General features: G+C 43.7%; 1 protein-coding gene across 5 annotated transcripts in view; it reads right to left on the reverse strand.

The window, feature by feature from the left end:
* The window catches only part of LOC310875899 (RAS guanyl-releasing protein 2-like), a 68,181-nt gene that overhangs the window by 18,437 nt on the left and 23,250 nt on the right, over positions 1-26,494 (reverse strand). For 4 of the 5 annotated variants that reach the window (XR_014570699.1, XR_014570700.1, XR_014570701.1 and 1 more), the window contains exons 2-9: positions 22,039-22,195; positions 20,254-20,356; positions 19,587-19,643; positions 18,963-19,094; positions 17,490-17,640; positions 9,967-10,140; positions 5,005-5,121; positions 3,746-4,030 (exon numbers count right to left, since the gene is read on the reverse strand). Coding sequence is in view for 2 of the 5 variants with exons in the window: in XM_083789330.1 (XP_083645456.1) it covers positions 3,746-4,030; positions 5,005-5,121; positions 9,967-10,140; positions 17,490-17,640; positions 18,963-19,094; positions 19,587-19,643; positions 20,254-20,356; positions 22,039-22,114 (1,095 nt within the window). In the remaining 3 variants the exon portion in view is untranslated. The remainder of the gene's footprint in view (positions 1-3,745; positions 4,031-5,004; positions 5,122-9,966; positions 10,141-17,489; positions 17,641-18,962; positions 19,095-19,586; positions 19,644-20,253; positions 20,357-22,038; positions 22,196-26,494) is intronic. The other variant, XM_083789331.1, reaches the window with a different exon arrangement.

The following is a 26,494-nucleotide window of genomic DNA, read 5'->3' on the forward strand; positions in this document are numbered from 1 at the left end:
CTTTAGCCTCACGGTCACTGACAGTGGCCTTGTGGTTAGAGTGGCCGCCCTGAAACTGCGAGGTCGGGGGTTCCATCCCTGGCCGGGTCAGCCTCCCTGCTTGGCACTCAATGGGTTGGATCGGGGGGGTCAGCTCAAATAATCAAATGATTCCCGAGCACGGCATGGCTGTGGCTCACCGCTCCAAGAGATGGGGCACATATGGTAAACAAATTTCACTGCGGTAACGTGTGACAAATCGTACGACTTTGACTTTGATAGAAATATTGGACCACAATACCACACAATATTCCCAAGATTTTCATACTAAAATGGATTTCTTTCAGAGACAAATCAGGAGAAAATCAACTTTGTTAGACCTTTCTCTGTCCCGACAACACACTCTCGTGGGATTGCCTACCAGTAAACATACTGTATGACGTTTGCGTGATCTGCCGTCAGACTTAAGGTCCTTTCAAACGGGCAGCGATTAAACGCGAGCTAGTAATTCATTTTCAATGAGACCTGCGTTTTTTTTCTCTGTACGTGCGGAGAAGTCGAAGGGGGGGCGACGACACAAGCGTATTGCTCGTTTCGTGCACACGCCAATGACTAACTAGACTTGGATTCTGTTTAGCATTGTTTTACGCTTGCGCTTCCTGGAGCAGACGTCTGCGTTAATCGATGCCCGTCTGAAAGTACCTTAAGGATACCATTTGTAGGATTGGTGTACCATTTCGCCTCTAGTGGCTCTAATTGGGATGGTCTGTCTTTATAAATTCCAGGGCCAGTCACATAAGGTAATGGACTTCTCACTGACAGGTTTACAGGTTCATCATTAGAATCCCATCGCCAAGACGGATAACTGAGTTGAATCGATTTCATGCGGCTTGTTTCTGTAAAGGGATGCTACCATTGCAACATATGTTCGAGCGGCCCCAGCTGTCCCCCATAATCATCCACTGTCATTTGTTGTTGGCTACATTCTTCCACACAGAGGTGTTCTATACACTGACTCTATTGTGTTCCTGCATGGGCTATATTGAGTTTAAGTGGTTGACTCCAGGGTGGAAATTGGATTTTTGATTGTTTTCACCTCTGAATCGCAGGATCGAGGTTAGACTAGAATATTGAGGATGCAGTAATAGGTCCTCTTTATAACGAGCATTGAGTATGACTCAGCCAGGAGGAGAAAAAGCATTGCCTTCATCAGTTTGCTTATTATAGCTATACCTTACCACGCTTGACTGTTCAACTCTCGTTGCCTCGCAGCAAAGCAGAGCACACCTCAACGGAAATAAGTGTCTGCATGATGGGACAATTAGGTATTGACCATGTCCAGCTCCGTGGGTCTCTCCTCAGCTCTGAATAATAAGTAATTTACACCTGCAGTGAAATGTAGTGATTGATCTCGGGGACAGTTGAGGGGAAGCTGTTCAGGAAGACACCCATTTAGACCTGAGACCAGATTCTACAAAATGTCTCCTAAATCTATGTCAACTTGTCAAGGACCCCCACAATTATATGTAATTGGCCACCGAGCCCCATCTAAAAATATGTTGTTCCAGGGACCCCCCCTAATAGATAGGGTGACTAGATCCAAAATGTTCATTTGAGGGACAGAAGTATCACTTGTGTGGGACGGGACGGGGCGGGGTAGCAACTTATTACTTAAAACCTTTGATTCTAACATGTAAACAAAATTAAATAAGAAGGTTGCCTCTTATATCCAAAAGTTATGCAAATTCTGGCATATTTTTATATAATGCTCAGATTAGGAGCCCAAATTTGGAGCTCTGGCTCATGGACTTCCGACTTATTTTGGTATTGCCAATTTGCCATTAACACCTGAATGCAGCCTGACTACTGACCGCAGTAATGTAAACCAACCAGAATCTCAACTGAGAATACAGGTTCTGTTTCAAGCTCCGTCTATAAAGGCCTAGGCCTAATAATGCCTATCATTTTATTATTAAACCCCTCTGATCTCACATTTGGTTTTAAATGCAAATCTTGGTCATGGGTAGAATGGCTGACTTGGTACCGTAGCCTAAGGGATATTTCCCATGTTATTTTAACAGACTTATTAATAGTAGGCTACATTTGGCAGGAAAGAGGCAATGAGAGCTTTACAATAGAAAGCCAACTATTAGGGGATTATAGCGGGCATTTTAACACTGCTAGTCACAATGTGGGACATGGTCTCAATTTGTGGGACGCCTGAAAAGTCCTGGCAATGAGGGACTGTCCCACGCATAGGGTCACCCTACTAATATATGAGTTGAAAGAATAAATGTTCAAAGATTAGGGCCACATTTGTTTTCGTAGATCTGCTAAATTCAGAAGTGTTATCTGCAACTGACAAAAAGGATATAGATCAAACACAGAGACACAGCAGTTTAGACAATTTTTCTTTCCCTGAACAATCAGATACATGAATGAACTGAAGAACCAGAACCAGAACCTTCTCGCACCATCATGCTCAAATTGCAACTTTCTAAACTAATTGTGTTGTATATATGGATCATAACCTCAAATTGCACCTTCTTAAACTAAATTGCTAGCGGTTCACAGAAGACCGCACCGACCTCAATAGCAGTGGCAATAACTGTCTGAGAGGAAGAGAGTCTGCACTCAAGATCAATCTCACTCTGTATTCCCAGACAAAGGTGCAGAATCAGATGTTGAAATCTACACGACAGAGTAATTCGCTGCTAGGTCTAGCCACCCAGACAAGCAGTTAAAGATGATCGCTCATTCCCCACACCAGAGGATGCATGCATGGGGTCAGTAATAAAGCGATGGACTTAAAACACAGAATGTGCACACAGGCCACTTCTGAGGCGTGGGCAAAACTGTAGTAGACAAGGGCATAATGAGGATGATAAATGACCTCTGGAAAGGCACTTTGTCACGCCCACTAACCCCCACCTTGTATGAGGCGATATGAGAGAAAGTATCGATTCACAATGGCAGGCGTAAGGCTCAGGAGGTTGGGTAAAATAATTAAAATACCGTTACTTACCAAAGGCATTTTATCCTCACAATATCCTCACACACTGTCACTGACCTGGGTAAATTTGATCAGCTCCCAGTTTTGTCAAATTTATTTTATTTTTTTAAATGTGATCAACTGTTGCATCATGCTTTTTTATTAGAAGAGAGTACAATTTGTTTAATACTCAATTCTGATTGATCCATTCTGAAGTCTCATATTTCTGAATAGCAGACCACTGTTCTCAATAACAGGCCATTATTCTGCCGCTGTTCACGTTTCCATGGAAGTGGAAGCTAATCAAAATGGAGTGAAATTATTGATTTAGCTTTGCTTATGTAGAGCCTCATAACTGAGAAGATCGGTAAGGGCCTCATAACTGAGAGGATCGGTAAGGGCCTCATAACTGAAAAGATCGGTAAGGGCCTCATAACTGAGAAGATCGGTAAGGGCCTCATAACTGAGAAGATCGGTAAGGGCCTCATAACTGAGAGGATCGGTAAGGGCGAGGCACACCGTCACAGCACAAACCAGCTGGTTGATGGAAATGATGCTCGCGCGCGGCTGAAACTCGACGCGTCGACGGAGGTGATTTGCCGACGCTGCAAGTTGAAGTCGCGTGCTGGCATAATTTCCATCCACCAGCTGTTAAAAACAGAGAGACACCTGGAGTAGGCGCTTTTTTCGTGTGTGCATATATAGCCCTTTGAGATACATGAGAGATAGAAATGGAGTGAGAGACAGTGCTATAATACAGTTACCGTAACTAACCGTGAGCAGATTGAGCAGGTCCGTGTTGGCGTCGACGCTGCTGGGCGGCGTGGTCTGGATCAGCGCCAGCTCCTGCAGGATGGCGTACAGCTGCTGCGTCTTGGCCAGGTTGACCCGCGTCTTCTCCCGGTCCGTCCAGTCGGGCAGCGCCACGTGCACAGCGATCAGGTCCTTCAGGTGCACGCCCAGGATGGGGAAACGGAAGCCTGTGCACTCCGAGAAGCGCCGGCGGTAGTGGCTGTAGTTCCCGCACGACGTCACCAACTCAATGAGGCCGTTGAACACCTGACGAGCGGAAGGAATGAAGGAGGTGAAGTGGGATTTGGAGCAGGCAGGGTGTTTCCCCAAACAGTGGGTCACGGTACGGAAGCGACATTCTAAATACTGCGCGTGTTGTGCTTATAACCACTCCCCACTTCTTCTCGCCTACCACAACTGCGGACTAGACCTAAATATATAACTCTATGCTGGGCTAGACCGTGACAGAGGCCCGCCCGCCATCTCAAGCGAACTTGATCCACGCGAGACACCACCGAGCACGAGCCACAAGTGGCTAAGAGCCAATCATAGCGTGTCCTTGGACAAGTGCTCTGGCCAATCACAGCGCATCCTTGCACAACCCCTGTAGGCTTTCGAAGGACGCACCACGGAACCATTTTCATGGTTCACGAGTAAATATCCCCCTTTTTTCGTTTTCCTACATTCCTATGAACTTTTCAGGAAATGAACAAATAAATGAAAAAGTTACTAATGCAGTAGGGCATTCATAAAAATAAATCGATGCATCGACAAATCGACTTCATTAACACAAGTCGATTCAAATTAGGACAAGTCGAAAGTCGAAAAAATAAAATAAATAAAATTAAAATAAACATTTTCATTTGTTTTCCCCCTGTGTGCGAGTGTACAGAATTCAAACTGTAGGATTGGTTATTGTCACGGACAGAAAAGTTATTATTTAGTCTTCTAGATTTCCCTTTGCAATTGCATCGGAGTTCAGCCTTAATTAACAACCTATATGACTGCAGCTGTGTTCTCCTTTGATGTGCTCTCATCGGTGTCCCATTAATTGCCTGGCTGAAGTTGAACTTTATGCCCTCAACTTCGACTGTACTGTCTGACAAGTCGACTGGGAAAAATCTCAACTCGTTAATGCCCTACTATACAGTTACGCTGTATTCATATTGCATATTGCATAATTGTCTGGTCGCCCCACGCAACCAGACAGATGCTTTGTGACAGACTTTGTTTAGGTTCACCTTGTTGGTCTCGGCACTGATGTGGCTCTGCGTGTCTTTGAGACGGGAGATGGAACTGTTGCTCAGGCCGCCCACCACCGCCATGAGAGTGTTGAAGTTCTGCAACTGGAGCAGCTTCTGTAGACGCAGAGACAGAGAGACAGAGAGTCAGATGGAAGGGGGGACCACCAGTGGTCCTTGAGGGGGTTCCAGGTGGTCCCAAGCTAAATTATGGAGAGTTGGTAACCAAATGGACCCTATAGAGTGTAAAAGTGTGTAAAATGTGAAAGGACCCGTACGGGACCATTTGGTTTCATGTTACACTCTCAAGAGTTACATTATTATATATTATATATTGTGGGCTTGTGTGAGCCATAGCCAAAAGAGGATTTAAAATTTGTGGTCTGGCATGATGGCAAGAAGATTGATGTCAGAGTCAGTTCGGAGGAGTTGAGACAGAAACCAATTTGAAGGTTATACTAAGAAATTGGGAGAGACTGAGTAATAGACAAGGCAATTTGCCATCAACACACATACCCATGCACCCACACACCCACACACGTATGCAGGTACGATCGTGCATGTCGTCTCACGCAAGCACATAATATCACCTCGACGCAAACATGACAGGCCATTATTAAACCTAAATGAATGCCACTCAAGAAGAGGGCTGGGCTGGTTTTGGCCCGCGCTATTAACACAATGTGTGCCACTACGTGGTGCCCTGCAGTGCCAAAGAAATCCGCGCTATATGCTTACAAGACGTGTCACTTCCGGGTCACACGCCCCGGAAGTGATAGCCGTCCATATTTTTGAGCCAAATCTTCATTCTAGGCTATATGCATCGTCGCGGGATGGTTTCACTTTCTTAGCATCATCAAAGTTTAGACTTTTGTAAGGTCTCAAAGATGTCTCATTATGAGGAGAAATAGCAGGAAAAATAAAAACGAAAAATCGAAGAACGACTGACATAGAAACATGGCTTTTTCAGAAAACTGTCATTTTCAAACAGACATTTTTAGAATCTGATCTCAGGTCAGAATGGGTTAAAGAAAGACGAGTTCCCTCGTTTTGGCACAGGGCGGGTCGTGGAGAGAAGAACGAGGTCCCACGTTCTTGGCATACATTTGGTTAACCGCTATACGTATCAAAGTAATATGCTAACGCTGTGTGAATGGTGCTCCGCGGGGCTCAGCAGTTTGCCCTTCAGCCCTGCCGAAAATCAATGGTGGGTCGCAGCTGTGTGGGCGAGCTGCCAGGGGGCATCATTTGTTTTTTTCAGCCCTCCTTCAGCTCAAACACCCACTACTGGAATCAATTGACTAAGGCTAAGCTGTGTGGAAGGCGCCCCCCCCCGAGCCGTGTGATGATCTACCATTATAGACCGTTATATTCCTCTGATAACGGCAAGGCACAGGAATAATCAAACAGCCTGTTTATTGGATGCATACACAGGTGAAGGTTAAAGATGAAGTGCCTTTTTTTAAATAAATATACACAAATACAAAAATCACAGTGCTCCATCTTTAAAGAGAAAGGAGTGAGAAAAAGACTCGGCTACATTATAACACCAATGGGTCGAATCTAAGTTATAGATGATACTATGGACACTTGTTTCCAGAGGTTAATCAGTTCTTACAACAGTCTGCTGATGTTGTTGTTTGGGGAAAACACGAGTGACAAATGAGTGTGTACTCACTGTACTCCTTTGTATGACTGTTGTCTGCGTGACCACATCTCGTCAACAGGGTAACTCAAAATGGTCGAATTTTACGAGCACCGACTGTCCCCAAAATAAAACAACCTCATGTTGTTTGCAGACTGGACGCGTTTTTCGGAAAAACGCAGCTAAAAATATGGAAAGCACAGCAGTGTGCCGGGACTTTACCACACTGTATGCACTTCTATGTCAGGAGTCAGGACCCAATGCCGCACTGCAGCCAAAAGAAAAGTTTAGATCACAAAAAACTGCCTGGAACCTAATTACATTAGGTAACACCTGGAACATAATTACTTTAGGTAATTAAGTCTGACTTGCCGCAGGTGCCCCTGTGAGCTGTGTAATAACTCGCTCCCTCCGCTGCCTCAGTACCCTGGGATCAATTGCATCTGCAGACCACGGCCATCAGAGTTTGGAAGCGCTCATTTTCAGTAAAGCAACATCCTGCTGCCTCCTGCATTATGTGCGAATTCAAAACAGGTGGTTACGCATGGGCTGTTGAGTGATATCTAACGAGCACTTCCAAACTGCGCAATACTATGATAAAAAGAAATCACCTGCAAGGAAAATAAAGTAGCTCATAACATAATAACATAACGTCTACAGTGGGTTTTTATGAAACAAACACTTTGCAGATAGAAAGAGGATAATTTAAGCTTTTCAGACAGCTGCAATGTTGGTGAGTTTAACATTGTTTGTTTGGATGTATGGGCTGTCAATGGGAAATTGCACCTATAGTTACCACGCTGACATTAACATATGGCAAGTTGTGTTCAACGTAGGTTCAGGAGTAGATACCACCACCCGATCTACTATGAATCACCCCATTGAATTGACAAGGAATTGCATACAAATGTCCCCTATTCTATGAGGTACAACCTCTGCAACAGCCCAGCTCACCCGGGCTGAGTGGATCCGGAGGCGAGTGGTGTGTGGGACAGACGGGGGTCGTCGAAAACCGGATGAGTCACTGGTGAATAAATGATGAGTGACGGTGGAGGGATAAAGAAAAAAAAAGAAAACAGTGGGAGCACTGGGAGCAGACTGAGGTGTATTGTGACAGTACAACCCAGAAATAAAGTAGAACTTCTTCAGTGAACTTCAGTGAACTTCTCCTCTGATTACAGTGGAGAAATGAAATGTCCCCCAAAAAAGTGATAAACCCTGCCCCATAAGGCAGAGAAATTTAAAACCAGTTAATATCAATGATACGGGAAAGCCACGAGACAGGACAATATCCCTGCCAAATTCTTACAGGACGCAGCAGTCATTACATTACACCATGCGTCACTTTTATTATAAATCAGTCAATCAAATTAACGCTCTATCTAAAATCATAGAAAGGCTCATTTCAATTCAATTTTCAATTCAATTCAATTCAATTCAATCTGACATCTCAGGACCTTATATTAGAGTTTCAATCAGGTTTCAGAAAATCCCACTCCACCGATACTGTCTGCTATACTTGACAGATCAGATCAGGACTGAAATTGATGGGGGAAATTATAGTGGCATGATAGACCTCCAAATGGCCTTTGACACAGTAAATTGTAAAATTATTTTATAGGGTTTGAAAAAGATTAAAACTACCAGCTCCGCTGAAGTTATGGCTGAATAGCAGTTGGACCTAACATCCTATCTTCTGCTTCAGTTTCCCCATGCAGTCTTTTTTAATGTTAAATGTTTTATATTTACTTTCAATTATAGTACAATGAATGTATATAATTTTCCTATTGCATATCCTGTATGTGTTAACGTAGCCATGTCTCTTATACTCGCGCGCGCGCGCGCACACACACACACACACACACACACACACACACACACACACACACACACACACACACACACACACACACACACACACACACACACACACACACACACACACACACACACACACACACACAATTATGTGTATCTACATTGTCGATTAACGTACAAAACATACAGTTGGCCTACTAGCTCTGCACCTCGTGGCATATCTCCAGCAGTGAAAGGAAGATGGTATACAGTAAGAGAACCATCCGGCATGACTCTTATACAGTATAATATGCTTTGGCAGTCACGGTGAGGAAGCTGAAAGGCTTCTGTGCAAGGAGGGCAGAGGAGATCATCCAGGATTAAAGTCAGGACACTACATTGTGCTGCGTTGTGAGACTTGTACACCTGCTATTCTGCCATTCTTTATGCTTCTGAAAACTGCATTTCCTTTTGACATTTTTCGCCTATAATGACAGGACCTGCTGAGCTGAGCCAGAAAGCAAAGCTCTCTGTCTATACCAGGGGGGCAGTCAGCAAGATATTTCGTGAAGCCTCATTTGAAATCGGTAGTTCATATAATGGCCTGTTGTGGCGCTGGACTGGACCCAAAAAGCCCCATAGCTCCATAGAGGCCCATGTATTTTGGCCCAACTTCACCTAGACTGTATTACCTTAATAAACATGGTCATGAATACTTTCTGCTTCCAGTCACTAGTTTAAAGTCTCATTTCTAATGTCATAATATTCTTTTTGGAAAATTATGGTCCCATTTATTAAAAAAAATGACCATAAAGTCGCGCATGTTCTGAGGGGCGTGGCTACCGTTACAGTCTATGATCGGGATTCCCCTCCCACTCGAGTCAAAATAAAAACCAACGGAGAAGAAGGGGGGAAGTCCCGCTTCGTTGTCTGGGCCAGCCAATGGCCAGCTGGTCCAAAAGGGAGCAATCTTCGTTCCTACTCTCACCTATGGTCATGAAGTGAGGGTCATGACAGAATAAATAAGGTTGCGAATACAAGCGGACGAAATGAGGTTTTTAGACGGGTGGCTGGCTCCCTTAGAGATAGGGTGAGAAGTTCAGTCACGTGAGAGAGACTTGCAGTAGAGTCGCTGCATGCTTCTTCGCCTGGAAAGGAGCCAGCTTAGGTGGTTTGGGCATCTGCGGTTAGGATGCCTCTCGACCGTCTCCCTAGGGAGGTCCTTGGGAGGCACGTCCCACTGGGAGGAGACCCCCGGGCAGACCAAGGCACAGATGGAGGAAACACATCAACTCACTGGGCTTGGAGTGCCTCGGGATCCCCCAGGAGGAAGTCACTAATGTTGCTCTGGAGAGGGAAGTCTGGAGCTCTCTGGTGGAGCTGTTGCCCCCGTGACCCGACTACGGAGAAGCGGTTGAAGATGGATGGATGGATGACATGACCAAACCAGGGGCTGAAAACAGGTGGTTAATCCTGTTGCTCTCCATATTATCCCCCTCCCCCCGCGGTGTGTTACAGACCTGTGCCACCCGGATGAAGTGGGAGATGACGGCAGCACGCTGCGGGGCAGTGGGCTTGCTGAGCACCATCAGTTGGATCCACTGGGACACGCTGTTGAAGAGGGTGATGAAGCGCTCCAGGATGGGGTTGTCCACCGTGCAGCCATGCATCACGAAGCTATGGTAGTCCTGGAACTAAGAGGACATGGGTTAGAATTTTTATAAAATCTATTAAAATAATATGCTTTTATTTTTTTATTCCATGATTTTGTAACCCATTTTTTTCACCCAGTGTCAATTAGATAATGTAATCCTGGGCTCTACACTGCCTCTGCAACACCTGGGGAGAGCAACGGAGTCTTTTCACCTGAAAAGAGGGAGTTTCTGTGTGGAGTGTGCATGTTCTCCCCGTGTCCCCTAGGGTAGGTATCCTCACAAAAACATGCAGTAATCCTGGTCTCTAACTACCTCCCCCTGCTGGCCAGCCGGGGCGCCTGATGGAGGGGAAAGGAACTGGTCAGAATAACGTGTTCCTTCCACGCGCTACATCCGGCCGGGGAAATTCCTCCCTGTCAGGTGAAAGGAAGCAGCTTGGAGCCTTGGACCCAGGATTACATTAGATAATTGTGAGAAAAAAAACTGGGTTGCAAAATCGTGGGATAAAAATTATTAAATTCCCTGGTTGGACGTAGCGTGTGGAAGGAACACATTATTCCGACCAGTTCTTTTCCCCTCCATCAGGCGCCCCGGCTGGCCCGGGGGAGGCAGTTTAGAGACCAGGATTACTGCATGTTTTTTGTGAGGGTACCTACTACCTACCCTATAATCTGACGCTGCCAGATTGCGGCAGTATTGAGTTCACAAGTCTCTCTCAGGCAGAAACGATGAACCGGAAGCAGCAGGACAAAAAGCTGATATCTCCATAATAATTTTGAGTTGTAGTCTTGTTAGCTTGTGTTTACATTTGCGCTGTGGCACAGCGCCAATGTCACCAGTCTCGCGTTGATCCTGCCTCTAGCGGCCGCATATCGCTCCGATCAGATTTTGTTGGAGTACATCGTCGGGGGGGACATGCAAACTTCACACAGAAAGGCCCTTTCACCAACCCCGATGCAATTTGTGAAAGAAGCCCCACGCACACGCGCGCGCACACACACACACACACACACACACACACACACACACACACACACACACACACACACACACACACACACACACACACACACACACACACACACACACACACACACACACACACACACACACACACACACACACACACACACACACACACACACACAGAGCTGTGTTTTTCAATCAGCATAATATGTAGTATTATGATGTTTTGGTACCCTGATTGCAGATTGATGCTAAAGTCAGCCATGCCAGCCCTGACAAAAAATGATAGTAATTTTGTATTTTAAAACCAAATGCTTTAAAGCACCAGAGGGCAAACCTTTTTTTATGAAATACCTGAGATCAAGATTTACCACTATTTCATCTCAAAATAAATCAAAAAGTAGGCTACATACAAGCTTACAACAATTGGTCACAGTGTGAGGTGTTGTAAAGCTTGTAGATAGATAGCCTATTTTCGGCACATGGCATGCTTCCATTAGAAATTTCTAAGTTCTAAGTTCTAAGTTCTCAAAGTGGGGTCCGGGGACCCCCAGGGGTCCTTGAGGGAGTTCCAGGGGGTCCCCAGCTAAAAGATACTTTGGAACCAAATGGACCCTTATGGGTCTGTAACACTGAGAGTGTATAAATGGAACCAAAAAATTTACAGATTTTAAAATATAAATCTCAGAGATAGAAATGCCATTAAATGGGGGTCTGTATAGCCTAATTCATGGCAAACTGGGGGTCCTTGAAATAAAACGGGTTAAGAATCACTGCTAGAGCATAAAAGAAGAGACATGCCAGGGGGTCCCTGGCATGTCTCTTCAAATGGGGGTCCGCGGCCTAATTAGTGTCAATTTGGGGGTCCTTGACATGAAAAGGTTTGGGAATGGGAACCACTGCCATAGAAGACGTGCTGGCTTCTATTGAATCCAATTGACTGAGAGCATTAACTCATGCAGACAGATAAACACACATTTAGTGTCAAGATGATCAGATTGATTGATTGATTGAAATATTTATTAACAGTTTGTAGAATTTACAGTACATTTTAAGCACAAACTCAATACAAAGACTGTCAACTGTGAGTGGACGACCCAATTAAGCATTACACTTGTTTACAACAGGGCCCACATTGTTCAATTCATCAAAACATTTAAAGACATACAAACATTTAGAGACATACAAATAGACATTTCTATGTAGCTAAATTCATCATATGGGAAGCAAAAAAGGGAAAAGATACAATATACAGTGAGGGAAAATGGGGTGGGGGGGTGGGGGGGATTCAGATTTTACAGAGGCCAGTTTCGAATTGCAGCCATCCGTAGGTGCCCTTTGAGAGCGGTTTTGAAGGAGTCAAGGGATTCACATGTCTTAATGACTGTTGGTAGGGCGTTCCACATTTTGGTGGCATAGGAGCGAAAAGAATTTAGTCCCTTGTTTGTGCCGAATCTGGGTTGTACATGGTTTGTTGCACTCCCTCTGGTGTTGTGGGTGTGGACTTCGTTTACATTAAGGAAGTATTTAGACAGGTACATGGGTATCTTGGTGGTGTATCGAATCTTGTGGACCAGACCCATTGCAAGATGCTGTACTCTGTCGTCGACCCTAAGCCATCCCAGCCAGTCAAAGTGGGCAGGGGTGAGGTGGGTTCGGGGGGTGAGGCCAAGTAGGAGCCTGACCAGTTTGTTTTGGGAGGTCTGGAGCCTTGTTTTAAGGGCCTTTGAGGTGCTGTGGTACCAAGAGGTGGATGCATAGTCAAAGAAACCTTGTACGAGGGCTCCTGTTAAGGTCTTCAAGGTGTTTTTGCTGACCAGTGAGGAGATCCTGTAAAGGAATCTTGTTCTTTGATTGACTTTTTTGATTACGTTGGTGGCCATCTTATCACCGGAAAGATTGGCCTCCAGGATGGAACCTAGGTAGGTAATTTGATCTTTTCGTGTGATAATATTGTCACCCACTCTAACCAAGAAGCCATCTGCCTTGCTGAGATTACTATTTGATCCGAAGAGGATGGATTCAGTTTTTCCCAGGTGTAAGGATAGTTTGTTATCAGCGAGCCAGGTGCAGATTCTACCGAGTTCAGAGCTGAGGGTCTTTTCAACCTGCAGTTTGTTCCTGTCCGAGACCAGCAGTGCTGAGTCATCTGCGAACAGGAACAAGCTGCAGTCACAAGCTGAAGTCATGTCGTTAACATATATTAGGAACAGTAAAGGCCCTAGTATGCTTCCTTGTGGGACGCCACAGCTCACTGGGAGGGGAGGGGACAGTGTTCCGTTCACCTCCACCATCTGTTCTCTCCCCTCCAGGTAGGATTGCATCCAGCTCACTGATGTGCTATCAAAACCAATAGCTTTAAGCTTGTTAACCAGTATGGAGTGGTTCACGGTGTCAAAAGCCTTTTGGAGGTCCAGCATGACCATGCCGCAGTATTTTCCAGCGTCCACCTCGTGTTTGATGTGGTCGCTCAAATAGAGGAGGCATGTGTCAGTGGAGTGGGATGTTCTGAAACCAGATTGGAACTCGTACAGCAATTTATTAGTGGCAAGATACTTTTCAACCTGTTCATAGACTATTTTTTCCATCACTTTCGAGATGGAGCTTAGAATAGAAATAGGGCGGTAGTTGCCGGGTTCTAATTTACTCCCTTTTTTGTACAAGGGGGTTACTTTGGCCAGTTTAAAATCTTGGGGGACCTGTCCCTGTTTGATGGAGAGGTTAACTATGTGGGTGATGACTGGAGCTATGGAAAAGGCTGAGTCTCTGAGAAATTTGGAGGGGATATTGTCATGGCCAGTGGCCTTGTGGGGTTGGAGGGCACTCAGTTTTTTAAGTACCTCCTCGGTTGTTACCATTGCCATTTTGAAATCATCTTTACAAACACCAAGGTTTTTGTAGAAGGCTTTGATGTGCTCTACACCAAAACGCCCAGAGTGGGAGGGCAGTTTGCTAACCAGCTTTGTTGCAATGTTTGTAAAGAAGATGTTCAGGTGGTTGGCTACATCAAGCTTGTCAGTGATGAGGGTGTTATTCGATTTGATGTTTATGTTAGTAAACCTGGTTTTTAGTTTCTGACCACAGCCTAGTTGGTTGTTTAGTAACTTCCAGAGTTCCCGAGGATTGTTTTTGATTTCCTCGGCTTTATCATTGATAAAGTTACATTTGGCAGATTTGGTCATGGCAATTACACCGTTTCTTAGCTTGTTACACTGGGTTTTTAGGTTGCACAGTTTGGTCTGGAGATTACTGTCGAAGCGCTTGGCTAGCATGGACTTGCATTTAAGAAGTTCAGAGCATTTGTTGTCTCTGGCTTTCATTGCAGTCAGTATGTCCGAATTCATCCATGGCTCCGAGCGGGTTTTGACCCTGATGGTTCTCAAAGGAGCCATGATGTTTAGTACTGATGTAAATTTGGTTTTAAAGCCAAGCCATGCTTCTTCGACTAGTGAGCTCCTGAGCACATCGGACCAATCCAGACTCTCCAGTTCTAGGTTAAAGGCCTCACTAGAGTAGGTTTTGAGGTCCCTAGATATGACTGTTTTGTGACAGTCAAACTTTAGTTTATGTATTTTGCGGGTACAGAAAATCATAAAATGATCACTGAGCCCACATACAATAACCCCTTTCTTGGAGATTCTGGATTTGTCCGAGGTCAGAATGAGATCAATGACAGTTTGAGTAGAATCACACACTCTTGTGGGTTGGGTAATTAGCTGACTGACACCATGCAGATCACAAAACCGACTAAATGACTTAAACACAGGTGCTTCCTTATGAAGCATATCCGTATTGTAGTCGCCAATCAGGATTTTCTCTACACATTCCTCCCCAGCTAAGCACCCCTCAAGTATATCATAGAACCCATTCTGATCGGGCGGTCTATAGACGGTGCCAACTAATACTGATTTAGCATTTTTGAAAATTAATTCAACCCACACAGTTTCAATTTCATCATGCTGTAAGTCAGTACGAGTAACATATTCAGTGTCTTTGTGAATATACATGCACACGCCACCGCCATGCCTGTTTCTGTCGTTCCTAATGATAGTATAGTTCTCTATTTCTATCTCTGGGTCCCTGGTGGACTCGTCCAGCTTTGTTTCAGAGAAACTTAGGATGTTCCAGCTGGCCTAGCGGTCCAGGCACTTAGGCTCCAATGCAGCCTTCCAGCGCGTCACAGGTTCGAGTCCGGATCCCCGACGGCCTTTGCTGTGCATCCCCAAGTGTGTCGCCCCCCCCCCCCCCCCCCCCCCCCTTCTCTCTCTCCCCGTTTCCCGTCTATCTACTGTACTATCAATAAAGGCGTATAAAATGCCCAATAAAAATGTCTGGATGACTGAATGGATCTGTTGGGTGCTGGCTGGCATATAGCGGCCCAACGAAAGGAACTCCAGCCGGGCCAATTGAACCGTGATGTGCCCATAGGGCCATGCAGGCCTGGTGTCGCTGAATCAAAAAGGCCCTGAAGTGAAGCACATGCTTGCCCGGCGTCTGCCAGGGAAGGACTCCAAGCCTCCCTCTTTCTATGTTGTGGTACAGTACAGTACATGGTATGTTTTCTGAGGTTGGCTGGTTAAACAGCAACGACACAACACAAGTTCTGAAAGTCCCCAGTCCATCTGCCTTGGTCGCTGTTGATAATATGTCTGAGGGGGTAGACCATCTGCCTTGGCACTACAATGTCTCTATTGATATGTTTTTAGGGCCTCTCTGTCATCTATCTGCCTTATTGGGGCCATTTATTTAATTATGTGAATTATAGGGAGCATGTGAAATGTATATGATGCCGGTATAGTAGAGGACATCTGTAGTACAAGGGAGAGTATTTCATATAATTTGAGTGGACAAATTAGATTTTCTTTTCTTTTTTTCAAATTCAAATTAAATAACTATAGGCATATTTCTGGCCAAACCGTAACAGCTACGACCCTCTTTGACTGCTCAGTCAGTCCATCCGTCCGTCCGTCGAGTTTTTCTAATTGTACTTTAATGTTTTAGTCACAGTTTAAATTTGTATTAATACGAGTGTAACAAATGACAGATACTGCCAGATGCAGATAACCAATACATTTTAAGATTAATTGGCTAAACAGTGAGCAAACAAACACATTCCTTCTTTTCTTCTGTACTCAACCATTTTTTTAGCTGCATGAGCTCTGGTTTCTCTTTATGCATGCCGAGACATCAATTCAAGAATTGAAAATGAGGGAAAAATGACAATTTCAGAAAGTAAGTGAGAGCGAGTGTCCACCGGGACATGCAGACGAATATAACCATCTGCTAAGCCTCCATACTGAGCGCGCCGCCATCAGAGCAATGTACTGTGGGAAACTTTAGTACTTAACCCATTTTGGGCAGGAACCCCTTTTGATGTTTTAAAGCATTATGTTATACTTTAGCTATTGAAAAATAGCAGATCTACAAGCTCATAGCGCGGCACCGAGTGCCATGCTACAAGCTTGTAGGTCTGCTATTTTTGAAAAATCGCGAAAATGTGGCGCAAATCTGAATACCGGTATATATTCTTTCAGCGTGAACATTTTTTAACTCAAATCTTTGCTTCTGGAGCAACATATTTTCAGATGGTGGTCGGCAGCCAATTACATAATAATCTTGGGGGTCCTTGACATGAAATAGTTTGAGAACCACTGACATAGAATTTTTAAATTTCGACATCAGGCCTAATTGGGTTAAATATAACAAAAGCTGGCACATAGTTCAGTGAGTCCCGATAGACTGTTCAAAAAGGTAATGTCGCCAGAAAGGCAAAGCTATTTAGATGATTTTTGAGTTGTTGCTTAGCAACTAAATATTCCAATAAGTAAATGTGGAACTAGCGGAGACTTTTTTTTGTGTGTGCCAACTTTCCTATTTTCTCCCAATTTAGTCATCATGCCTGTCATCATTTAGTCATCATACCTCCTGGTGAAGAGCTTCACCAGGAGGTAGAGGTCTTCACGGGACCAGAATGGACCTGTGAAAATTACAGTGACAACTGACAACTAAAGTCTCTGTAATGTTTAGTTGTACTATTATAAAAAAATGATCTAAAATAAAGGGATTTAAAATCATTGAAGCTAGGCTATTGCCCGAGTCCAGTGCATTCTTTGTCACACTTTGCCAATAGAAGTCTATGTAGAAGAGCCGCCATTGGACTGGCCCCATGAAGTGAACGGAGTTGTCACAACTCTCTCATCTAAACGGTGCTGAAATGTGGAGGAACACTCACAGTTCAACAGCCCTGCCGACAAGACGGCATTAACCAACATGTAGAAAACAGCTGCGAAGAACCCCGAACATGGCCAGTTGGAATGCCAGTCAGTGAATACTCTAAAAGGCTCCGGTGGCAGCACACCTGTGGCAAGTAGTGTTCAAATGGTTGTCAGATAGCAGTGTTGGTCCACATGGTTGGAACGTACCAGTATCTTGCAGAAGGACTTGTACTCCAGATAAGTGAGGTGTTCCGCCAGCTCACAGGAGTCCAGGTGGTCGAACAGCAGAGACATCTTCCTTTTCTTGGATACGGACGGCACGCGCTGAGTCACCTGGCGTTTCCATTTGTACGATGGCCTATAGGAGGGATGATAAATGTTATTTATGCCACGGAGTTTTTCAAAATAAAAAGGTACTAGATTGCCCTGCAGATGAGGCAGATTTACTCTGAAAAGCCCTGCCTTCCATTTCCCCCCTAAACCAGGAGGTATAATGTTCCATTACTATCCGGCGCCAATAAGTCTGATCTCTCTTTAGAAACGTTAAATATCCCAAACGAGATGCTTGGTTAAATATACTACAGAGTTTGAAAGGATATAAGCCATTACAGGACGATGCATAGCACAAGATAAAGCAGTGGTTCTCAATCTTTTCTTTTTTTAACTCACTAGCCCAAGGGTCTGAAACAAAGTTCCAAAAAGTCAACATTCATTTGAATGATACCACATCAAAACATCTAACATATTTTGTTTGTCCACGAATATAACCATTTCTCTTCTTTTTAAATATTCTTCCGCATTGTACATTGTTATAATGATAATTATAACAATAACCCACCTATCTCCCTGCAGACTCCCTCCCCAGTCTGGGTCCAGAGTTTCAATGACTGTAGAATTATGTGCAGGATATAATTTACATACATATATGTGAGGGACTTAATTTATTTGACTAAATATGAATTGGATTTAACTTAGAAACACTTCCCGTAGGACCAGTGTCTGAAATATTAACACCATTTGTAATTATCTCTAAAGATAATTTTACATCTGCCATTGATGGTCTGTTTGAGTTGCTTGGATTAGGTGTTGAAGACTCTGCTGTGATGGAGTCACAAGGAAATCAGTTTGCATGCACTTTGGAGAAATTATGTTTCCCAGGGTTGTTTTGAACAGCAAATCTAAAAACAAACCATTAACACAAACCATTTGGTTTATGTTTATGTGCATGCTGTATATGGCCAAAGCCATTAGACTAATAAGTGTCAACTAAATTGCTATCACTTATTACAGTATGAAGTCAGTATGCTGCTGTAACTGTAGTGTACTAACTGAAATGTCCTCTATCCACGCTTCTGCCTTGGCAGAGAATTTGCTTCCCCCAAAAGGCCACTAGTAAGGGTCCCTTAGGACATTATAGGGAACACTGGATCACCAAGAAATGACCTTTATGGGAATAGGAAAGGTCACTGACCTCACATACGGTCACGCAAGGCCTGAGAATGTTGCACATAAAGGGATACACAGATAGAAGGAGAGACCCCACAAACACAGACAGCTCATTCATTGCACGCACGCACCACACGCACGCACGCACACACGCACGCACCACACACACGCACGCACCACATGCACACACCCACGCACAAAATATCTTGAGAAGAGAATCTATTATTGACTCACACGCTGTCGATATCAATGAGCTGACTCTGGCTCTCGTTGCCCTCTGTGGTCAAGAGGTCTTTGAGGTCTTTGATCTGCTCCGCCAAGTCTGGGTTTAGGTTGAACTCGGCCGGGAACTCTGAGATCCAATATCTGGACCCCAGAGAGAGAGAAGGACAGAGAAACCAGCGATCAAAGAGGTGTGGTAAACCAGTGGTTCTCAAACCTTTTCATGTCAAGGACCCCCAAAATGATTCTCATTAGCCTGTGCCCTGTGGACCCCCCATTAGAAAATATATGCCAAGGACCCCCATAGGAGAAGATCTTTACGGCTCTAGCAGTGATTTTCAACCTTTTAATCTCAAGGAAATTTTGTCTTTGTATGTCATTTACTTCAAGAGTTATGTATTTTCTATTATGTCCATCTTATCTCCCCTGGCCTATACTAAAGGGGAAGAGAAATGTCAGAGACAGAGAAAAGACACAAAGGAGATTACATTCCTAGGAGGAAAGGAATAATAATACAGGGGAAACAGAGAAATAGAAGGGAGAAGTGCAAATGCAAGAAAGGTGCAGTGAGAGTGAATAGGGGTGCAGAAAGATGAAATAGGGATATTATACTGTACAGAGAAAATGCTTGCTCACTTGACGAGATGACAGATTCTTGTCCGGAGCTCAGCAGTGCAGCTCTCCTCCTGAGATCTGATATGCAGAGTCAAAGAACACAACCAGCACTAGTTTGAGTCCTCCTTTCAGACTAGTTAGATAATTATTCGGATTGAGATGTTTCGATTAAGCAAACCTGTCACAACGATTACGTACATAATCGTCTAAATCGCAATTATTTTTTGCATAATCGTCATGATCGTAGCAGAAATAGCAGATCTACAAGCCTACACGTTGCAGCCTGCTCAGGGACTACAGATCTAAAATGATAGCTTCTGGCTAACTCTGGCCCATTTACATGGATGTGAAAACTGACGTGTTGATTAATGTGCATTGTCCCTGTTAAATAAATACAAATAAATAACCTTGTAGATCAGCTATTTCCACGATTTGAATTGTTTTTTTTATTGTTATTGTCGTTTTATTATATTATGTCCGTAATGTCTTTGTATCTTTAAGTTATTTGTCATAATCTGTTCTGTGGAATGTTTGATATTATGAAGCCTAGAAAGGCACTGGAAAGGCACATCGGCAAACACTACAACTACAACTACTGAATAAATATTAAATAATATACGGCATGCCATGACTGAAGGCCATTCCCTTCCTGATCCATTTCCAGTCAGTAATAATAGGTGAAGGATACTTGAGAACCAGTTTCTTGGCCATCTCCGTGGAGGGGATGTACCACGGGTGCATCATGAGAAACATGCGCACTGTGGAGTCATCCTTCAAAGCTCCCTTTTCATCTGAAACAGAAAAATCCCCTTCGGTCACAACCAGGATTTGGTACACCATGTCCCCTCAACGTCAGCATTGAGCCCCATATAGAGCAGTGGTTTTCAACCCATTTTCATGTCAAGGTCCATTATTTATTTTGCATTTGAGCCAGTGCCACCTGGTGGTCACCAGTTTAGGCTTTGAGTGCCAATTCTCCCATTATAAAGAAAGAAAGAATTTGTAATTATATTATGCATGTAATTTGCATGTCATCACCTGTACACCAGATTAGAGGATTTTTTTATTTTTTTATTCCCAAGGGAAGACGTCTTGTCGTCCGTGGCATCCGGTACTTAATTGGCAATTAGACGTCTAGACCAGGGGTGGGCAACTTTGACGATGGAGAGGGCCACTATATTTCCACATTCACTCCAGAGGGGCCACGTTGCCGCAGCAAAAAATTGCCGATCTACAAGCTCAAAACGCGTCGCACCGCGTCGCGTTTTGAGCTTATAGATCAGCTATTTTTGCTATATTTTAATTGTAAACCTGAAAATGTGGCCGTTTGAATTTGAATCCTGAAAAATCACCTTTTTATTTAATTTCAAATTAATTTAGTTATAGTTATGCTTATGTTAACTTTAAATCCAAACACATTGGACGTACAAAAGCAGGTCATGTTTGCAATTGTAACAGCTGAAATCAATAATATATCAGTATTTTTATATTAACCTGAGGGCCGCATTAAGTGAAGGTGGGGGCCGCATGTGGCCCCTGGGCCTCCAGTTGCCCATGTGTGGTCTAGACGTTTATGGCCACCAAACAGTTTTAACAGGCAAACGTTGATCAAAAATAACAATATATTCTACATTCTCTAATTGTTCAGACTCCTTGTAAATTAATTAACGCAGATGTATCACAATAATTTAACTTTTGAGAGCGTAAAATACCCATTTGGACCCCCCCCCCCCCCCCCCAAGGACCACTGCCACTAGAGTATAGTCAGTGCCGGACTTTGAAAGATAGCAGTTTTTTGTCTGGAAATGGTGTCCGCAAAATCAGCGAGTTCCACCTCATATGGCACATCTTTAAAGGTATATTCAGTGATTTCGCTCAAATATCACTTAATTTTGTTGTGATAATCCTCTCTACTATAGAGTGTGCTGACCATATAAGGAGTTCCTCCCTGTCCCCAGTTAACCCCTGGGGGTCAAAAGACCTTAGGTTTCGTTTTTGGCTCGTTTTTGTCACAGTCTGTGACTTGTGTTATGTTATTTGTGTACCCTGGTTTCATGGTTTTAGTTAGTTAGTGTTTTACGTTGTTACTGTGATGTTGTACTCAGTGGTGTCAGTGGTGTTCACCTGTGTCTAGTTATCCCATGTCTATAAGTTTGCCCTTGTGTGTTCAGTTCCTTGTTCGTTCGTAAAATGTTGTCAGTGGTTTTTTGTTCCTAGTGTTTTCCATGTTCCTAGTGTTTTGCCTAGCTCCTAGTGTTTTGCCTTGCTCTCTTGTATGTTCCTGATTTTGGTTAATAAACCCCCCTTGCATTCGACCTGCCTGTCCTCTGCCTTTGTCTGCACTTGGGTCCAACACCTGCCTTTCCTGAACCGTGACAGTTTTTGGCTCGTTTTTTGAGTGAAATCACTGAATATACCTTTAATAGATTGAATCAAGCGTGTAGAAGGGTGCAGGGTGACTGTGATTACAAACCGAATGCTTGAATGCAGGCCTCCACCAGCTCATCCACCGATGAGGCCGATTGTTGTTCTGACGATACAGGCTCCATTGTTCCCTCTCCACTGTTCTCTATTGTGTTGCGGCTTCAGGTCTGTCTCTCTGACACTCTTTCCACCTCAGAGGATCTGCTCTGTGCGGGAAAGACAGAAAGAGAGATGAAACGATCAAAGACCCACTAGAGCAGGGGTGGGCAACTTTGACGATAGAGAGGGCCAATATATTTCCACACTCACTCCAGAGGGCCACAGTGCATATTACTGTAGTAGCAAAAATAGCCGATCTACAAGCTCAAAACGCGTCGCAATGTGACGCGTTTTGAGCTTGTAGATCAGCTATTTTTGCTATATTTGAATGGAAAACCTGATTTTTTTGGAATCCTGAAAAGTAACCTTTTTATTGAATTTAAAATGCATTTAGTTATAGTTATGTTTAATACTAGTCATTTAGTCATGAAGTAACTAAAGCGGGTTTGGAATTGTAAACGGCTGAAATCAATACTACATCAGTATTCTGAGATTAACATGAGGGCCGCATTAAGTGAAGGTGGGGGCCGCGTGTGGCCCCCGGGCCGCCAGTTGCCCACCCCTGCACTAGAGGAATGAACAGCAGATGTTGAAATGAAATGAAATTCAGAAAACTGCAAGTCACTCTGGATGGTGTACAGTACAGTATTATAGTCATCTCCTCGTTCCATTCTGCACATAATGGTTGAACCATCAGCAAATAATTATCAGCAATAATAATAATACGCACTATATTTGTGTAACTTTTCAAGCTTATTCCAACTGTAAAATCACAATTGTTTGAAAATAGCCAATCTACAAGCACATCGTGATGTGTTGGCAGCTTGAAGATTGGCTATTTTAGAATATAAAATAAGTGGTTAAACTTATTTTGATGCTATATTGACACATTTTATTGGGGACCCCCCCCTGGAATCCCCTCAAAGACCCACTTTGAGAACCACTGCAATATAAGGGTTCGTGAACAGCAGGGAGCCTAACATGTAGGACTCCCTACATAATGCTATTTTAACTGACCTCACACTAGAGGAAGGCGTATGCACCTGCTTTTTGTAATATGTGGTTTTAAGATTCTGAGGTGTATGTGTGTTTTTGTATTATATCTTTTTGTACCGTGTGTTTGTCATGTATGTAAAATCATTGCTGTAAATGTTCTTGTTTGTATACAGGGCGCCATTGAAAAAGAGACCTTGGTCTCAATTGGATTCCCCTGAAATAAAGGTTTCAATCAATTTCAAATCAATAAGTTACCAGTTGAGAGTTTTAATTAGATTTTTTTTAATTAAAGTAGAAGGACTTTAAACTCTACTCTTTTGGTCACAGTGACTGTTTTGGACCCTTTATGTATATTCGGTATACAAAACTAGAGTTTTCACGACAACAGCAGTTTTGAAGGCATCAGGAAAATCTCCATCTCTCTGACTGCTAAACTTTAGGCCGCTGCTTTTCTGAGCTGGTCTGGTCTAGGCCGGGGTTGGGGGGCAGAGGTAGAAGGTGGAGTAAGTTTGATGCCAGCTATAGGGCTTCATACTAAAGTTCCATTTGCGGTCAGAAGGGAACAAGAAGGATGGAGACCAGGGCTGAGAGTGTGTCTGTGTGGGAAGGCCATCCTAGGCCAGCTGTGCGTCATCGTGGTCGTCATCGGGGCTCAGGCTGCGTCCTTGTGACCGTCCTTGTGACAGCCATGTCCTTCCTGGAGCGCACCGTTGTACTGTTGCTGATGTTGGCTCTTTGTGTCTTCATTCATGGCTGTTTTTTGTCCTATTTTAGCAGTTCTTCTGATTGTTCTTCTCCGTGAATATCATAATTGCTCCCCACGAGCTGGTTACATTTTGGATGTGCTTTGATTGAGTTTTTTTTTTTTACTGGTGTCACTTGCTCGTTGCTTCGTCATGTTTTGATCCAGTATCTGCAAGGGCCATGCAGGGCTCCAGTGCACTTACTGCTCAAGCATATATTTTGCATTAACCCATTCTGACAGATTCATACGAGGTTTCCACTGGACACACACTGGTCTGATTAACCCATTCTGACCCGAGATCAGATTCTAAAATAGCAGACCTACAAGCTATGAGCTTGTAGATCTGCTATTTTTCAATAGCTAAAGCATAACATGATGCTAACACCAAAATGGGTTCCCGTTCAGAATGGGTTAACTATATTTGAATCCCAGTGTCCACATTCTGGGAGTAACATTAGCCAAAAATAGATGATGTACAAGCTCACAACGTGTCACAATCTGCTGAGATTTGGTGTACACAGAAAAAAAAAGTATAGAGCCAACTCTGGTCCAGAGGGTTTAACCCATTTTGACCTGAGATCAGATTCTAAAAATGTCTTCTACATCCTGACAGTTTTCTGAAAAAGCTATGTCAGTGGTTCTTCGATTTTTCAAAAATAGCAGACCTACAAGCTCGTAGCGAGCAGCATCATTAGTTTCACTCAGCTCAGCTGGCTGTACTTGTGCTGTTCTCGCTTCCACCAATTGGGAAATTATGGTGTCATCCAATGCTATGTCGTTCTGAGTTTCAACTGGCAGGCCCGGCGCCACATGGGTGCAAGAGGGGGCCTGGCACCCTCGGTTTCAAATTAATTAGGATTTATGTACATTGATTTACTACAGTATATAAAAATCACATTCGTGTGAAGTGAGGGGCGTTCTTATCATCATACCATCATCACATTACGGGCCAATCACTTTTGGCGTCCTCACTTTTCTGTCCTCACATTTTATCTTCACTTTTTAAGCCAATCAAATCATCGATATTGGGTACACACAGGCACACATGTGACCCCCCCCCTCCCCCCCTGTTCACTGGGCCGATACTATAGGACACGTCCATAACATGCAGTGTTGTTCCAGGCCCCTCGTGACGTAGTAGGTTAAGGCACCATAAGTATAGGGCTCAATTACAGCTTGACAACACAGCTTCAGTTCCCAAGCCTGACGACCTCTGCTGCATGTCACTCCCTGTGTCTCTCGCTCCCCGTTTCCTGTCATTCTCAACCATACTGTTCAATAAAGGGAAAAGTAAAAGAAAAAAAACATAAAAAAAAAAACCAACAGCTTTAAAAAAAAAAACAAGGCAGTGTTCTATAACCACAGAGTTTCAAGTACAGTGATAGTGTAATAGTGTAATAGTTCATGGCAGAGGCTGAAGATTCAGAATTTAGAAGAGCCATTTGTAGCTGTATACAGATTCAGTCGAACATCTCAAAAATCCCTGATGATCCAGTTCTTAGCAGCAAGCAATCACTGTTCATATAGGTTAAGGAGCAGAGCAGCAAGACATCATTGAAATGTAGAGCAAAGCCTATAGAGGGTACTATGTGCGCGACAACTACTTTGTGGCATTGACAGTCCATATATCCAAATATTGATTGCATTAAACGACATTAAACTCACCTTACCACTCACTTTGCCAGTCGATTTGCCCCTCACTTTATGCATGCGCATTCTATAAGGTAATACATTTCCACTCTGAGTTTAAGTTTTAGTCGATAATGACTGAATTGTAATTTTAGATTGTGTGTGTGTGTGTGTGTGTGTGTGTGGGGGGGGGACCTGGATATTCTATCTTGGGCTTCTTCCTTCCCGTGGAGAGTCAGCATGAGGACTGTTTACCTCTGGGGCAGCACACCTGTTCTAATTTATTGATTATCACGAACCACAGCTGGTGCATGACTACTTGAGGGTGTTATCAATTGGCACTCCACTGTGATATAAAGGGCCTTTGCAACAGAGAGACAGAGACAGAGACAGAGACAGAGACAGAGACAGAGACAGAGACAGACAGAGAGAGAGAGACAGAGAGAGAGAGATGGGAGAGAGCGGCACAGTACCATGGTGGATGACCTCAACGATACTGTAGACAGAAATAATGTGCAGCCTTGTGGTTAGAGTACGGTATCCGCCCTGAAACTGGGAGGTCGGGGGTTCGATACCAAAGTAAAAATGAGACACAATGCCTCCCTGCTCGGCACTCAGCATCAATGGGTTGGATTGGGGGTCAAACCAACTAATGATTCCCGACCGCTCCAAGAGCCACTAACCACTTTAGGAGGTCATAAACGATTATATTTAGGAGGTACTTAGACGAGGAGGGGCGGTGTTGACGCATTGAGTCAACACAACTCTGGTTGTCCGTCCTAGCACCTTTGTGGCAATCCAGCCCGTTGTGGGCCTTTGGAAATATATATATATATATATATATATTATTTTATTTGTTAAAGTACCGGTTTTACCAGTTGTATCGATTATATTTCTGTTATTGCAGAGATTGTTTTTATTTGCTCTATTTTCATGTCTTCTTTTAAGCAACGATAAATTGGGTTGTAAATATATGTGTGTACACATGTATATATATTTTTAAGTTTATGGGTAAAAGCAAAAGGGGGTAGGGGCT

The sequence above is a fragment of the Protomyctophum parallelum genome, assembly GCF_964188405.1.
Source record: "Protomyctophum parallelum genome assembly, chromosome: 18".
Lineage (NCBI taxonomy): Eukaryota > Metazoa > Chordata > Actinopteri > Myctophiformes > Myctophidae > Protomyctophum > Protomyctophum parallelum.